General features: G+C 34.8%; 1 protein-coding gene across 2 annotated transcripts in view; it reads left to right on the top strand.

The window, feature by feature from the left end:
- The window catches only part of COG6 (component of oligomeric golgi complex 6), a 61,370-nt gene extending 46,231 nt beyond the window's left edge, over positions 1-15,139 (top strand). Inside the window, exon 19 of one of the 2 annotated variants that reach the window (XM_060080144.1) lies at positions 13,878-15,139. In XM_060080144.1, the coding sequence (XP_059936127.1) occupies positions 13,878-14,025 (148 nt within the window). In that variant the 3' untranslated portion in view covers positions 14,026-15,139. Of the gene's footprint in view, positions 1-12,463; positions 12,634-13,877 lie in introns of those variants that run through there. The other variant, XM_060080143.1, reaches the window with a different exon arrangement.
- The last annotated feature ends 1,727 nt before the right edge of the window (positions 15,140-16,866 follow it).

Genomic DNA, 16,866 nt, shown 5'->3' on the forward strand with positions numbered 1-16,866 from the left:
ACGACTAATGGAAACAGTCTCAAACAGTGCCTTAGAGACCTTGGAAAGTCCAAGCCTTAAAAGTAAGGCTAGTCTGTTCTACAGTAAAGACTACTTTTGACTCACACTAATAAAGCTTAAAAACAAACCTCTAGAAGATCACGTGGATCTTTACTAAATTAACTGCCTTCCAGAACAAAACTTAGCACTCGTAAGTATGACAGAATACAGACAATCAACAGTGTAGCATTTATAGTGCTGAGCACGCCATAAAAAAAAACACTTAGGTTTTAAGTAGTAGGAAAATATGAACCAAAACTAGAAGCAAAATCTGTCGACTTACTGACATAGTTTACAGAATTAGCAGGTAAGGTCTTTAAAACAACTATTTAAGTGTGTTCAAGGACTTAAAGGAAAATTATATTGAGAGGAAAAGTTAGGAATTTTACAAAATGGGAATTCTAGGCCTGAAAATTACAGTATCTAAAATGAAAATCTCACTGGATAGGCTTAACTTTCAGTTGGACATTCTAGAGGGAAAGATAAGTCAACCTGAAAGAAGGACAATAGAAATTGTCCAAATGGAAGTACAGATAGGAAAAAATTAAAAGCTGGAAAAAAGATGAAGAGAGTCTAGGTGAACTGTGAGATAATAATAAACATTCTAATACAGGTGTAAGTGGAGTGTCATAGTGAGATTGAGGCATAAAAAATTTGAAGGCATAAAAGAATTTTTTTCAAATGTGATGGAAAACAACCCACAGAGTGAAGAAGCTAAATAAATCACAAGGAAAGCTGTACCAAGGTACACCATATTTAAATTATTGAAAACCAGTGATAAAGAGAAAAAAACTTAAAAAGCAGCCAGAGGAAAAAAAGATGTATTATATGTGGGGAACAATGATAAGTATACTACTGACTTCTTGTTAGAAAGAGTTCAAACCAGAAAACAATAGAATAGCATCTTTAAAAAGGTGGATGATAAAACACTTTCAACTTTGTGTATTCATCAGAAGTATCTTTGAAACTGAAAGTGAAATAAATACATTTTGAGATAAGATAAACAAAAGTAGAGAGGATTGGGCTTCCCTGGTGGTGCAGTGGTTGAGAGTCTGCCTGCCGATGCAGGGGACACGGGTTCGTGCCCCAGTCTGGGAAGATCCCACATGCCACGGAGCGACTAGGCCAGTGACCCATGGCTGCTGAGCCTGCGTGTCCGGAGCCTGTGCTCCGCAACGGGAGAGGCCACAACAGTGAGAGGCCCGTGTACCGCAAAAAAAAAAAAAAAAAAAAAAAAGGATTTAGCATTAGTATACTGCAAGAAATGATAAAGGAAGTTCTTCAGGCTGAAGGAAAGTGATACCAGAAGAAAACTTCTATTTACACAGAGGAATGACAAGTGCAGGAAATGCTAAATATAAAAGATAGTAGACAGTTTGAAATAAAAATAATAACAATTGTGGAGTTCTTAACACAGAGAAATAAAGTTTATGACTACAAGAGCACAAAAGATGGAGTGGGAGGGAAGTAGAAGTATACTGTTGTGATGTTGTAAGTTTACTCATGAAGTGTATAATATTGTTTGAAGGTAGATTGTAAACCGTACAGCAAGCACTAAAATATTGTCTAACATGCCAACAGATAAAATAGAATGTTAAAAAAACTGTTATATCAAAAGAAGGCAGAAAAGGAGAAGAAAAGAACAGATGGGACAAATATAAAACAGCTAACAAGATGATAGACTTAAATTCATCCTTATAAGTAACTATATTAAATGTAAAAGAACTACACACTCCAGTTAAAAAGCAGTGGTATTAGACTGGGTGAAAATGCATGGCCCAACTGTCTGCTGTCTATAACAAATCCACTTTAAATATAGGGAAACAGTTTAAAAATATGGTATAAGATATACCATGTAAATAAAAATAATAATAAAGTTGAAGTAGCTATATTCTGATATTAATATCAGAAAAATTAGACTGATGGACAGATAATACCAAAGATAAAGAGGGATATTTCACAATAATAGGATCAGTTCATGAAGAAGATATAATAGTAAATATGGGCAACTAGTAGCAGAACTTCATAAAACATGAAGTATATGTTTATAGAATTGAGGAAGAATAGATAAATGGACATTTTGATATTTCAACCCTCCTCTGTCAATAATTGATAGGAAAATTAGAAAACTAGCTCAGTGTAAAAGAACTGAACAATGTCACTAATCAGCTCAGCCCAATAGAAAGAATACCACACACAACTATGGAAAATAACATTCTTTTAAAGTGCATATAAAACATTCACCAAGCTAATGTAAAAATGAACAAAAAGAAAATAAGAAAGCCACTAGTGAGTATTCCCATCTATGAACATGGTATGCCTGTTTATCCAGATCTTCTTTTAGAATTTTCAAGAAAGATTTACAGTTTCTTCATATAATTTTCCATGTATGTTATTGGGTTTATTCCTAGGAAACAATTCTGTGGCTTTTATAAGGTCTTTTATTTTCCATTACATGTTCTGATTAGATATTGCTGATGTACAGGGGAAGTACTAAATTTTATGTTAATTTTGAATCTGGCCAGTTAACTAAATTCTTAGTTCTATTAGTTTATCAATTGTTTGCCTTGATTTTTTGTTTTTGGTACGGACATCTAAAGTTAATGAGTTTCATTAATTTTTTTCAGTTTTATGACTAAACTCATTGTATTGGCTAGGTGCTCCAAAGTAAACAGTAGATGTAATGGTGAGTGTGCATATTTTATTTTGAACTTTAATGTTTCTGATGTTTCATCATCAAGTGTGATGTTTGTTGTAGATTTCCAATGTTCCAACATGAACACATGGTATTCATCTCTAACTGGGTATGTAGTGTAGTAATCTGTAAATTCAGCATAACTCCAGTCAAAATCGCCGTGGAACCATTTTATTAAATATTTATCTAGAAAGAAATATATGAGAGGAGACTCTGGTCACTTTTGACCATCTCCACAGTTGCCACTCTGGTCCAAGGTAGTATCATCTGTGCCTGTATCATCATGTTAGCCTTGGATCTATTCTGTTTTCGCCCTTGCTCTCTCTATCATTGCCACACCAACCTCTACAATCTAATCTTAGCATCTCAACTAGAGTGATCCTTGAAAGGGTTGCCTTCGCTTAATCCTCCATTTTTCAGAAGAGGACATTTTTAGAAAGGTTAAATAATTGAAACAAGGTGACACAATTAGCAAGAAGCAGAGCCAAGATTCGAATCCAGTATTCCAGAGCCTATTCTCTTTAACACTAGCTTGTACTGTATTTTTATTAACTCTTTCTATGTTGAGATTACATTGTTTTATTATTTTTAGAGGAAGCTCAGAAATGTTAGGCATGTGTGATAGATAAGGCTTATGTGAGATATGTGCCTTGGTCTCATCTAAAATATGCTTTAATTTTACTGTGAATGACAGAAAGCTGACCCACTATGGCACCTTTGCTGTTTATATTGTGATAAAGAGAAATCAAAAATGTACGTTTTTAAACCAGTCTATTATAAGTATATTTTTTTCTTAGTTTTTCAGGTTTAAACTGTTAACACCTTCTTTTCTCCTGTGGCGTGTTTAATTGCACTCTTAACTGTAGCGCTGTAATAGAGCTCAATTTTAGTGATCACAGAACCTGAATGTTGAAATAAGTTATTTTTAGAAGTGCTGGGTTTATGGTAATGATGAAAGTTGTATTACGTTGTTATAGCAACCAAAATCCTAAAGTACTGATTAATGACAAGCTCACTGATTCTGGAAGTAAGCAGTTCATTTCTTATCACGGCTCAGTACATTAAATAATTATTTAAAATATACATAATTTCAATGAACATATTTTAAAATGAGAATGGTATCTCTGTTTAGTTATACAATTATCTTTGTTAGTATTTTTGTAATTTATAATACCATATTTTTATGGCATTATGACATTTATAACTGGACAAGTTAAATTTCTTAAGGTATGGAATTCCCATGCATAGGTAACTAAAATATGTTGCCTTTATGTGAAATTATGTAACAAACTCATCTCCTCATTTATTTCTTCTTCCTTTTTCTCATAGCACATTAGCTATATCTTTGATATATACTGCTATAACAGACTATATGGGAAAAGAAAAACTGTACTTTGCAAAAGTAAGAAAGACTTTCCAAAACATGAAAATAAGGCATATAGGGTCTGGGAGAACAGCATGTCTTTTTTTTTTTAATTAATTAATTTATTTAGTTATATTTGGCTTTGTTGGGTCTTCGTTGTTGTGCGCAGGCTTTCTCTAGTTGCGGCGAGAGGGGGCTGCTCTTTGTTGCAGTGTGCGGGCTTCTCATTGCGGTGGCTTCTGTTGCCAGGCATGGGCTCTAGGTGCGTGGGCTTCAGTAGTTGTGGCATGCGGGCTCAGTAGTTGTGGCTCACGGGCTCTAGAGCGCAGGCTCAGGAGTTGTGCTACATGGGCTTAGTTGCACCACGGCATGTGGGATCTTCCCGAACCAGGGCTCAAACCCATGTCCCCTGCATTGGCAGGCAGATTCTTAACCACTGCACCACCAGGGAAGCCCCAGCATGTCTTTTCAGTGTCATACTGAAACATTGTTAACAGGTCCATCAAAAATTATTTAATTATTTAGAGGAATGCACCTTGTTTGATTCTCTGTTTACTATTGATTAAAGGTTCCATGGTTTTCCATGTCCTGTGTTTTTTCTTGCTCCATGGGACGTTAACTCATTTTATATGTAACTTAATTTATTCTAACCTTCCTTTTTAAATACCTGTAAATGACCAGTTCCTCAGAATGTTTTAACCAGCTTTACCATCTTAGTAATCTCCTCATTGAGTTATTAAATTTTTGACATTATTTGTATGAGTCATGTTTTTAAATTTTTTGAAATTACTATGAGAATTTTATGGTAGTAAAGAGACCAAGAAAGTTAATCGTCTAACTTTATAGATGAATGTTGGCTTACGTTCAGATTTTGCTTTTCCATTTTAACTGGCCTTTTGCATATCTGTTGGTCATGTGAAAAGCAGAACTTACCTTTAGAATTTTGACATAGAGAAACAGTTCTAAATGTACTCTGTCCATCAGCTATGTGATTGGCTGTGATTGATCAAAATACAGAAAGTAAAATCTGAGGTGGGTACCCATGCTGGAAAATAACATACATGACTTAAAGGGAAAAAAAGGTACTGCTATTCTTTACCTGTAGACGAAGTGATCAGTAGATAAGGACATTCCACGTTTTCAGAAGCACATGACTAGACTGAGATGATTTTCTGGTCATTTTGTATTTATAGAATTCCTGAATTTTTCTATTTTGAATATTGATTTTATTTGTCACTGTAATGATTTATCATTATTTGAACTCTGTATTTCGTACATGGTATTAGTGAATAATTTGGGCCATGACACCAGGCAGGCAGGCAGATATACAGATACATGTGTATACTTTTTCACATAAAGGATGAACTTACATAGTAATTAGCATTATAAATAAGAAGGAGGAGATAGCAAAATGGCAAGAAAATTGCTTTAGCACTTTAGAAACACCACCCGTTTTTATACAAATAACTGATATGCTTACTACAACTCATTATTTAGGGAACCGAATTCTCCAAAGTAATGTGTGTGTCTGTATGTATATGTGTATGTATGGGTGTAAATAAACACATAGAGATTTTTTAACCACAGTTCATTAAAATGCTCTTAACTCTCAATGAAATGATATAATTTTAAAGCTGGAAGTGTCTTGTAAAGATTATCAGGGTCAGTATTTTGTTTTACAATAGTGAAATTAAGTCCTGGAATGGTTAAATTACTTGTTCAAGGCAGCAGTAAGTAGCAGAACTTCAACTAGAGTCAAGATCTTCTGACAGTAATGTCCTTCACTATACCATTTTATCTCTACCATATATAATTCATTAGAAAGATTTTAATGAACATGAGTGTATGGACATGTACCTGGCTTTGGTAGTGATAAATGAACTCTTAACATTTGTCCAGAAATATGGAATCACTATAGGCACAGTTCTTGCTCTTTACAGTTTGGATTTGACTCAGATTCACTTGGAGAATGTCTATTTCCATTGCATTTCTATCCTCTGGATTTTTTTTCTTATTAAGTTATGAGCACTTTTGTTTTCTTTTTTCTTATTCGTCATCAGTTTAATACACATCAGTGTATACATGTCAATCCCAATGGCCCAATTCATCACCCCCCCACGCCCATCCTCCCGCCATTTTCCCCTCTTGGTGTCCACACGTTTGTTCTCTACATCTGTGTCTCTATTTTGGCCCTGAAAACCGGTTCATCTGTACCATTTTTCTTGGTTCCACATATATGCGTTAATATACGATATTTGTTTTTCTCTTTCTGACTTACTTCACTCTGTATAACAGTCTCTAGATCCATCCAGGTCTCAACAAATGACCCAGTTATGTTCCTTTTTATGGCTGAGTAATAATCCATTTGTATACATGTACCACATTTTCTTTATCCATTCATCTGTCGATGGGCATTTAGGTTGCTTCCATGACCTGGCTATTGTAAATAGTGCTGCAATGAACATTGGGGTGCATGTGTCTTTTTGAATTATGGTTTTGTCTGGGTATATGCCCAGTAGTGGGATTGCTGAGTCATATGGTAATTCTGTTCTTAGTTCTTTAAGGAGCCTCCATACTGTTCTCCGTAGTGGATTTATCAATTTACATTCCCACCAACAGTGCAAGAGGGTTCCCTTTTCTCCACACCCTCTCCAGCATTTGTTGTTTGTAGATTTTCTGATGATGCCCATTCTAACTGGTGTGAGGTGATACCTCATTGCAGTTTTGATTTGCATTTCTCTAATAATTAGTGATGTTGAGCAGCTTTTCATGTGCTTCTTGGCCATCTGTATGTCTTCTTTGGAGAAATGTCTATTTAGGTCTTTTGCCCATTTTTGGATTGGGTTGTTTGTTTTTTTAATGTTGAGCTGCATGAGCTGTTTATATATTTTGGAGATTAATCCTTTGTCCGTTGATTCGTTTGCAAATATTTTCTCCCATTCTGAGGGTTGTCTTTTCATCTTGTTTATGGTTTCCTTTGCTGTGCAAAAGCTTTGACATTTTATTAGGTCCCATTTGTTTATTTCTGTTTTTATTTCCATTACTCTAGGAGGTGGATCAAAAAAGATCTTGCTCTGATTTATGTCAAAGAGTGTTCTTCCTATGTTTTTCTCTAAGACTTTTATAGTGTCTGGTCTTACATTTAGGTCTCTAATCCATTTTGAGTTTATTTTTGTGTATGGTGTTAGGGAGTGTTCTAATTTCATTCTTTTACATTTAGCTGTCCAGTTTTCCCAGCACCACTTATTGAAGAGACTGTCTTTTCTCCATTGTATATCTTTGCCTCCTTTGTCATAGATTAGTTGACCATAGGTGCGTGGGTTTATCTCTGGGCTTTCTATCTTGTTCCATTGATTTATGTTTCTGTTTTTGTGCCACTACCATGTTGTCTTGATTACTGTAGCTTTATAGTATAGTCTGAAGTCAGGGAGTCTGATTCTTCCAGCTCTGTTTTTTTTCCCTCAAGACTGCTTTGGCTATTCGGGGTCTTTTGTGTGTCTATACAAATTTTAAGATTTTTTGTTCTAGTTCCGTAAAAAATGCCATTGGTAATTTGATAGGGATTGCATTGAATCTGTAGATTGCTTTGGGTAGTATAGTCATTTTCACAATATTGATTCTTCTAATCCAAGAACATGGTATATCTCTCCATCTGTTGCTATCATCTTTAATTTCTTTCATCAGTGTCTTATAGTTTTCTGCATACAGGTCTTTTGTCTCCCTAGGTAGGTTTATTCCTAGGTATTTTATTCTTTCTGTTGCAATGGTAAATGGGAGTGTTTCCTTAATTTCTCTTTCAGATTTTTCATCATTAGTGTGTAAGAATGCAAGAGATTTCTGTGCGTTAATTTTGTATCCTGCAACGTTACCAAATTCATTGATCAGCTCTAGTAGTTTTCTGGTGGCATATTTAGGATTCTCTATGTATAGTATCATGTCATCTGCAAACAGTGACAGTTTTAGTTATTCTTTTCCAATTTGTATTCCTTTTATTTCTTTTTCTTCTCTGATTGCCATGGCTAGGACTTCCAAAACTATGTTGAATAATAGTGGTGAGAGTGGAAATCCTTGTCTTGCTCCTGATCTTAGAGAAAATGCTTTCAGTTTTTCACCATTGAGAATGATGTTTTCTGTGAGTTTGTCGTATATGGCCTTTATTATGTTGAGGTAGGTTCCCTCTATACCCACTTTCTGGAGAGTTTTATCATAAACGGGTGTTGAATTTTGTCAAAAGCTTTTTCTGCATCAATTGAGATGATCATATGGTTTTTATTCTTCAATTCGTTAATATGGTGTATCACATTGATTGATTTGCATATATTGAAGAATCCTTGCATCCCTGGGATAAATCCCACTGTATCATGGTGTATGATCCTTTTAATCCTATAAATGTCAATTAAATTTTAATGTGTTGTTGGATTCTGTTTGCTAGTATTTTGTTGAGGATTTTTGCATCTATATTCATCAGTGATATTAGTCTGTAATATTCTTGTTTTCTAGTGTCTTTGTCTGGTTTTGGTATCAGGGTGATGGTGGCCTCATAGAATGAGTTAGGGAGTGTTCCTTCCTCTGCAATTTTTTGGAAGAGTTTGAGAAGGATGGGTGTTAGCTCTTCTCTAAATGTTTGATAGAATTCACCCATGAAGCCATCTGGTCCTGTACTTTCGTTTGTTGGAAGATTTTTAATCACAGTTTCACTTTCTTACTTGTGATTTGTCTGTTCATATTTTCTATTTCTTCCTGGTTCAGTCTTGGAAGGTTATACCTTTCTAAGAATTTGTCCATTTCTTCCAGGTTGTCCATTTTATTGGCATAGAGTTGCTTGTAGTAGTCTCAGGATGCTTTGTATTTCTGCGGTGTCTGTTGTAACCTCTCCTTTTTCATTTCTAATTTTATTGATTTGAGTCCTCTCCCTCTTTTTCTTGATGAGTCTGGCTAATGGTTTATCAATTTTGTTCATCTTCTCAAAGAATCAGCTTTTAGTTTTATTGATCTTTGCTATTGTTTTCTTTGTTTCTATTTCATTTATTTCTGCTCTGATCTTTATGTGTTCTTTCCTTCTGCTAACTTTGGGTTTTGTTTGTTCTTCTTTCTCTAGTTCCTTTAGTGTAAGGTTAGATTGGTTGAGATTTTTCTTGTTTCTTGAGGTAGGCTTGTATAGCTATAAACTTCCCTCTTAGAACTGCTTTTGCTGCATCCCATAGGTTTTGGATCATCGTGTTTTCATTGTCATTTGTCTCTAGGTATTTTTTGATTTCCTCTTTGATTTCTTCAGTGATCTCTTGGTTATTTGGTAATGTATTGTTTAGCCTCCATGTGTTTGTGTTTTTTACGTTTTTTCCCCTGAAATTTATTTCTCATCTTATAGTGTTGTGGTCAGAAAAGATGCTTGATATGATTTCAGTTTTCTTAAATTTACTGAGGCTTGATTTGTGACCCAAGATGTGATCTATTCTGGAGAATGTTCTGTGCACACTTGAGAAGAAAGTGTAATCTGCTGTTTTGGGATGGAATGTCCTATAAATATCAATTAAATCTATCTGGTCTGTTGTGTCATTTAAAACTTCTGTTTCCTTATTTATTTTCATTTTGGATGATCTGTCCGTTTGTGTAAGTGAGGTGTTAATGTCCCCCACTATTATTGTGTTACTGTTGATTTCCTGTTTTATAGCTGTTAGCAGTTGCCTTATGTATTGCGGTGCTCCTATGTTGGGTGCATATATATTTATAATTGTTATATCTTCTTGGATTGATCCCTTGATCATTATGTAGTGTCCTTCCTTGTCTCTTGTAACATTCTTTATTTTAAAGTCTATTTTATCTGGTATTAGTATTGCTACTCCAGCTTTCTTTTGATTTCCATTTGCATGGAATATCTTTTTTCCATCCCCTCACTTTCAGTCTGTATGTGTCCGTAGGTCTGAAGTGGGTCTCTTGTAGACAGCATATATATGGGTCTTGCTTTTGTATCCATTCAGCAAGTCTGTGTCTCTTGGTTGTAACATTTAATCCATTCATGTTTAAGGTAATTATCGATATATATGTTCCTATGACCATTTTCTTAATTGTTTTGGATTTGTTTTTGTAGATCCTTTCTTCTCTTGTGTTTCCGACTTAGAGAAGTTCCTTTAGCACTTGTGGTAGAGTTGGTTTGGTGGTGCTGAATTCTCTTAGCTTTTGCTTCTCTGTAATGCTTTTGATTTCTCCATCGAATCTGAATGAGATCCTTGCTGGGTAGAGTAATCTTGGTTGTAAGTTCTTCCCTTTCATCACTTTAAGTATATCATGCTACTCCCTTCTGGCTTATAGAGTTTCTGCTGAGAAATCAACTGTTAACGTTATGGGAGTTCCCTTGTATGTTATTTGTCATTTTTCCCTTGCTGCTTTCAGTAATTTTTCTTTGTCTTTAATTTTTGCCAGTTTGATTACTATGTGTCTCGGCATGTTTCTCCTTGAGTTTATCCTGTATGGGACTCTCTGCGCTTCCTGGACTTGGGTGGCTATTTCCTTTCCAGTGTTAGGGAAGTTTTCGATTATAATCTCTTCAAATATTTTCTCTGGTCCTTTCTGTCTCTCTTCTCCTTCTGGGACCCCTATAATGCATATGTTGTTGCATTTAATGTTGTTCCAGAGGTTTCTTAGGCTGTCTTCATTTCTTTTCATTCTTTTTTCTTTATTCTGTTCCGCAGCAGTGAATTCCACCATTCTGTCTTCCAGGTCACTTATCCGTCCTTCTGCCTCAGTTAATATGCTGTTGACTCCTTCTAGTGTAGTTTTCATTTCAGTTATTGTATTGTTCATCTCTGTTTGTTTGTTCTTTAATTCTTCTAGGTCTTCATTAAACATTTCTTACATCTTCTCGATCGTTGCCTCCATTCTTTTTCCGAGGTCCTGGATCATCTTCACTATCATTATTCTGAATTCTTTTTCTGGAAGGTTGCCTGTCTCCACTTCATTTAGTTGTGTTTCTGGGGTTTTATCTTGTTCTTTCATCTGGTACATAGCCCTCTGCCTTTTCATCTTGTCTATCTATCTGTGAATGTGGTTTTTGTTCTACAGGCTGCGGGATTGTAGTTTTTCTTGCTTCTGCTCTCTCCTCTGGATTTTTAAAAAATGTGTTTAATATTCATTATTGTACCTTATTCTGATTTTAAACTTCTTGTGAGAAGGAGTAGCCCTGTTTGTGTCTTCCTTACGTAGCATAAGTGTACACTGTGTTCAGACTGAGTATAGATTTTAGAGTATGAGGTGTGAGTAATGAATGCCTTCTACACCTCCAAAAACCTTACTGCTTTTAGAAGGGGAGGGAGAGGGATGGGCTGGGAATTTGGGGCTGGTAGATGCAAACGATTACATTTAGAATGGGTAAACAACAAAGTCCAAGTTTATAGCACAGAGAATTATATCCAGTCTCCTGGGATAAACCATAATGGAGAAGAATATTACAAAAAGAATCTATGTGTAAACGTCACTGTGCTGTATAGCAGAGATTGCAACAACATTGTAAATCTGCTACACTTCAATAAAAAATAAAATACAACAATTCAAATAAAACATCTTACTGCTTTTAGTAAAGAACTAAAAGTGCTGTAGCTAAAATCCGTTATTTAAAGTACCAGGGATGTAATGTACAACATGATAAATATAATTAACACTGCTGATTATATATGGAAGTTGTTAAGAGTAAATCCTAAAAGTTGTCATCACAAGAAAAAGAATTTTATTTCTTTAATTTTCAACCTATATGAGATGATGGATGTTCACTAAAGTTATTGTGATAATCATTAATGATGGATGTAAATCAAATCATTATGTTGTACACCTTATACAGTGCTGTATGTCAATTATATCTCAATAAAACTGGAATAAAAAAGATAAAAGCCATTATTTAACTTCTTGCAAAATGGGTATCGAATGTATAGTTAACAGATTTTTCAAATGCTAGTTAGAGTATTTTCAGCTATATCATTTATGGAAAATAACTTTTATGTCATTTTGTTGCATTTATTGTTAGGCTCAGTTAATTATAGGAACAATCACTAATCAACAGATTAAAAAAAAATCTCAAAGCCTCATCTGGATAAGTAGATTTCCAAACCAGTTTCTACCATCCTCCCTTCCAACAAAAAGGTGGTACAGCCAATAGCATTACTCCACTCTGCTCAGAAAATTTGCTCAGCATATCTTCCTTCTACCCAGTCTCATTTTGGGAGCTTTAGCAATTTGGGGAAAACGTTAGGTTGCTCCAACAAATCAAAGTTGCTTAAATCAAGAGTTTGAGACCCCATGAGAACAGTGTGCTGATGACTCAAGATCCAAGTGGACTCCCCTTCTCTTTCCATCTAACTAGTTTTGTTCTTTTTTAGACCACAGATCCACTTATTTCTGAAGATAATTTTACAGATGTATTAGTTTGGTCATGGATGTTCTAAAAGTGGATTATTTCTAGCTCAGAAGATCAGAGAGGCTTCTTGGATGAGAGAGTACATTTTTACTGAGAATTAAGGGCATTTAAAGTGGATGAGACAGACATTCTATGCAAATGGAGGTACGTGAGTAAGCAAGGGAATTGAGGTCAGGAAGAGCAGGGCAGATAGAACAGTCAGGGGTTGTGCTGGATTGCAGCATTAGAGTAGTGATGCAGAAGGTGTTATAAAGGGTTCTGAGTGATAGGGTAAGGAATTTTGATTTCTCTGAAACCAGAAGAAGCCATGGAACCTCCTTGAAGAAAGGCCCTGGGTACGGGGGAGACACGATAAAAGGTTTGCTTTAGAAAGATTAATCTAAGAGCAGTGCTCATGATATGTTAAATGGGGAACAGACTGGATGGGGAAAGACTGGGTAGGAGTTTTTCTTAGATACTCCAGGCAACAGAAGTTTGTTAGGGCCTGAACTGAGGTGATGAGACATAGTTATGCCATTGACAGAAGCAGGAGACATAGGGAAGTAGGTTTGGGAATAAAGCTTTAAAGACACATTTTTAATTTAGTTATAAAAATCAGAAAAAGATGTTTTCATCAGTAGGTATATAGAAATAGAAGTAGCTGAGGATGATGAAGTAAATGTCATGAAAACATAAGGGGTTAATGCAGATTTAATGAGCCCAGTGTTATTATTTTCTAAAAACATTTGCTTCAGTTTATTTTAAACTATTTCTATTCTTTTATGTACTTATGTAGAAATGTGTATTTGAAAATGCTGTGATTTGTTGTAGCAAGTCACATTTCTGCGAGAGATAAGAAATCTAGGAGATATGGTTATTAGTGTAGGAGCTATAGGTGAAAAGACAGTATATTGTAAGTTATTCTGAGATTTGAAGTATTGATAAATTTGAGGAGCTATAGGTGAAAGGACAGTATATTGTAAGGTATTCTGAGATTTGAAGTATTGATAAGCCTCTTTAAGGTTAATGTGTTATCAGTCATGTTTGCAAAATCAGTACATTGATGGTGGGTCACGGTTTCTGTTTCTTGTTTAGTAATCCACAGTATATCAGGCACTGTTCTAGCCCTAAAGATAAGGCAGTGAACAAAACACAGCTCCTGCCCTCCTGCAACCTGCATACTAATGGAGAAGATTTAATAAAGAAATAATAAATGTAAAAAAACCTTTTATCCCCAAACCAAAATAACTAACTTATGTAGTTGTACAATGGTTTTTAATAATATATATGTGATAATTATGAAAACGAAATTCGTTGGTTCATGTATGGAACTTTCTTACAATGCTTAGTGTTTCATTCTCAGATTATGTGTTCACATTTTGTTTGTTTATCAATAGAGAGCAGATCATAAAACAGTCTACAGAATTAGTCTGCAGAGCCTATGGTGAAATGTATGCAGCTGTGATGAATCCAGTCAATGAATACAAAGATCCAGAGAGCATTCTACACCGATCGCCGCAGCAAGTGCAGACACTTCTCTCCTGATTATCTTTGAATATGTTAGCAAAATATTGCATTCCTAAAACACTGAAGGTGTTCTTGGTTTTTAGTCTTTTAATCTTTACTTTGAAATTTGATGGTTACAGTTTTCTTTGTATCATAAGAATGCAGCTCCCAATAATTGCTTTGCTTTGGTCACAGTAAAGTGAAAGTAACACGTGTTGACCTGAGTTGGCATTGCTCTGTATCTGCACTCCACGTCTCTCCAGCTCTGCAGTTCCCCTCAATTCTGGAATATAAATACGTGGGAAAAGAGTAGTATGAGAGGTTTGAGGGATTTTTTTTTTTACAAGATTAGTTCTAAATTAACTACATTAAAAAATAAACTTAGGAATTAGTTTGAAGATATGACCTAATAAATATCTCTTTACCTAAAAATTCATTTGCTTTTTTGCTAGATATTGTGAGTAGGTATACTTAAACTGAGGAGCAGAAATGTACGTTCAGCAAAAATAGGAAAAGAGAGAAGTAATTTAAAGGTGACTTCTACTCTGTGTCTGCCCTAGACTGAATTCAAGGTGAAGTTTGGCACTTCATATGGGATGTAGGCATCCTGTGCTGCATGTAAATCTAGTGTTTAAAAAAGAATATTTGTGGTACAATGTGGACTCTAACTTCAACCATCTACACACTTTGGTGTTCAAACCAAAGAAATAAGGTATACTCTAACCCTGCAGGAAAAATGCCAGAGTAGCGATTGCTAATTGACATTATGTCTAGCCCAATTGTGGCCCCTTGTTTGGGCTCTGACTTTAGAACTGTACCAAGAGTAAGATTCAAAATCACTGTTTTTGTTTTTGTTTTTTTAAAAAAAAAAACATGTAAATGTGTTTGATGTGACTTGACTTTGACTTTGTTGGTAAGATTTTGAGTACAGATTTTTATTAGCAAAATATCTTAATTTCTGGTAAATCCATAAAAAGAGCTAAGTCTCTAAATTATAAATGAGAAAATGAGGCATAAGGAAAAAATTGACTAGATTAAAATATTTTGAAAGTAGTAAGATAAAATTACTATTTATATAGCAAATACAGAATATATAACAAATTAGTATTTACAGAACATGGCATGTTCATTTATCTGAAATATGATTTTTTTGGAGCAAGAGTGATTGATTATGTATCATCTCTTTTGGTATTTAATCTGTATTTTTAGTCTTTTTCCTTCAATGAGTATATGTGATATATAAAAGATAGAAAATAAAGTATGATATAAATCAAGAGCTTAAATTTTATATAATTTATATCGTGAGAAAAGATTGCTTACTTACTTGAATTCCTTTGATTTCTAGGAAAAAAGTATATTTAGTTTTTTACCTAATTTTTTCAAATAAAATATTAAACTGTTTTTAGAGCAGCAATCATTGCAGTATTTTTATACATCTGAGATAACCAATTAGATAACCAAATTGAGATAACCAATGAAAGATTGATGAGCAGAATGTGATATCAGTGTGATTTTGAAAACTTAGTTAAAATAAACCATTGTAAGTGTTAATTCATTAGCTTAACACTGTATTTGCTGTTTACTTCATAGTTTGCATCTTGAACTATTTTGAGATGGAGTAAGTATAACCTTAGGTAATGCGTGTCAGCCTTTCCTTCAGAGAGAAAAGGTATTTGCCTGACCAAAACCCTCTCTGATTGAACGTTTCCATTTCTTTCTTTGTGCTTGTACTTGAACAGGTGAATGTTATCTGAGAAAAATCACACAAATAGACTGATTGACTTTTTAAATTCATGATCACAGTCTTCAAATGGCACTGAATATTGCTTTGTAGTTCTACTCTGTCTCTGGTAAACTCACCTCCCCACTTTTCAAGATGACTTTTCCACCTTCACTTAATGACCCTCATAATTAATTGAGAAAACAGCTGTTAGGCTAATCTGCATTTTTCTACCCTCATATATTGCACTCATCTTCATCTTTCCTCCTTTTGTGTTGGAGACAGTCCCCCTCCTCCTGTGACAGGCTGTTCCCTTCATCTGGACTCTGGACTCCATTCTCTCACCTTCTCAGAGATGTTTCTGAGTTATCCCTCTCTTTTGCTTCAGCAACTTGTGACTTCTCTGTAGGATTATTCTCAACAGCATACACAATGCTCTAGTGTTGCTAGTATTTTTTAAAACTTCCCACCTCCCAGATCCTCACACCTCCATTTCTCAGCTGTTTTTTTTTATGATCGTCTATGCATGCTGTCTTATATTTCTGCTGCCATTATGTCTTAAATTAGCCCCATATGGCTTCAGCATCACCACTATAACACAACTAACCCTGATGAGATCTCCATAGTATTTTATGTTGTCAAATCCAATGGTTTCTTCTCATTCCTTATTTTATTAAACTTTCAGTAGTATTCCACACACTTATGTCTGAAATACTATACTTCCTAGGCTTTCACAGCACAACTTTCTGCTAGTTTTCCTTCCACTTCATTAGCCAAACTCCTCTCAACCTCCTTCCCTGGTTCTTTTGCCTCTTTGTGACCTTTAAAATTTCGCATACTCTAGGGCTTGATCCTCAAATTTTTTTCCTTGCCTTAGGAGTTTTTTATTATCTCACCATAGCCTGGCCTTTTCTGACTGCTATTAGCTCACGTCCTTAGGTCTATCCATATAGTGGAATACTCTACAGTAGTGAAAAATGAAGTAATTTCCAAATACATAATGTTGAACCAAAAAAAAAATCACAGAATAATATAGTATGAGTCCATTTATAGAATTTTAAAATAAAAGATAAAACAAATGTATACATTATTCATGGATACACATGTGGTAAAGCTATAAGGAAATATAGGAAATGATAACACGGAATTCAAGATTATCT

This window comes from Mesoplodon densirostris, chromosome 17 (genome assembly GCF_025265405.1).
Source record: "Mesoplodon densirostris isolate mMesDen1 chromosome 17, mMesDen1 primary haplotype, whole genome shotgun sequence".
NCBI classification, from domain to species: Eukaryota; Metazoa; Chordata; class Mammalia; order Artiodactyla; family Ziphiidae; genus Mesoplodon; species Mesoplodon densirostris.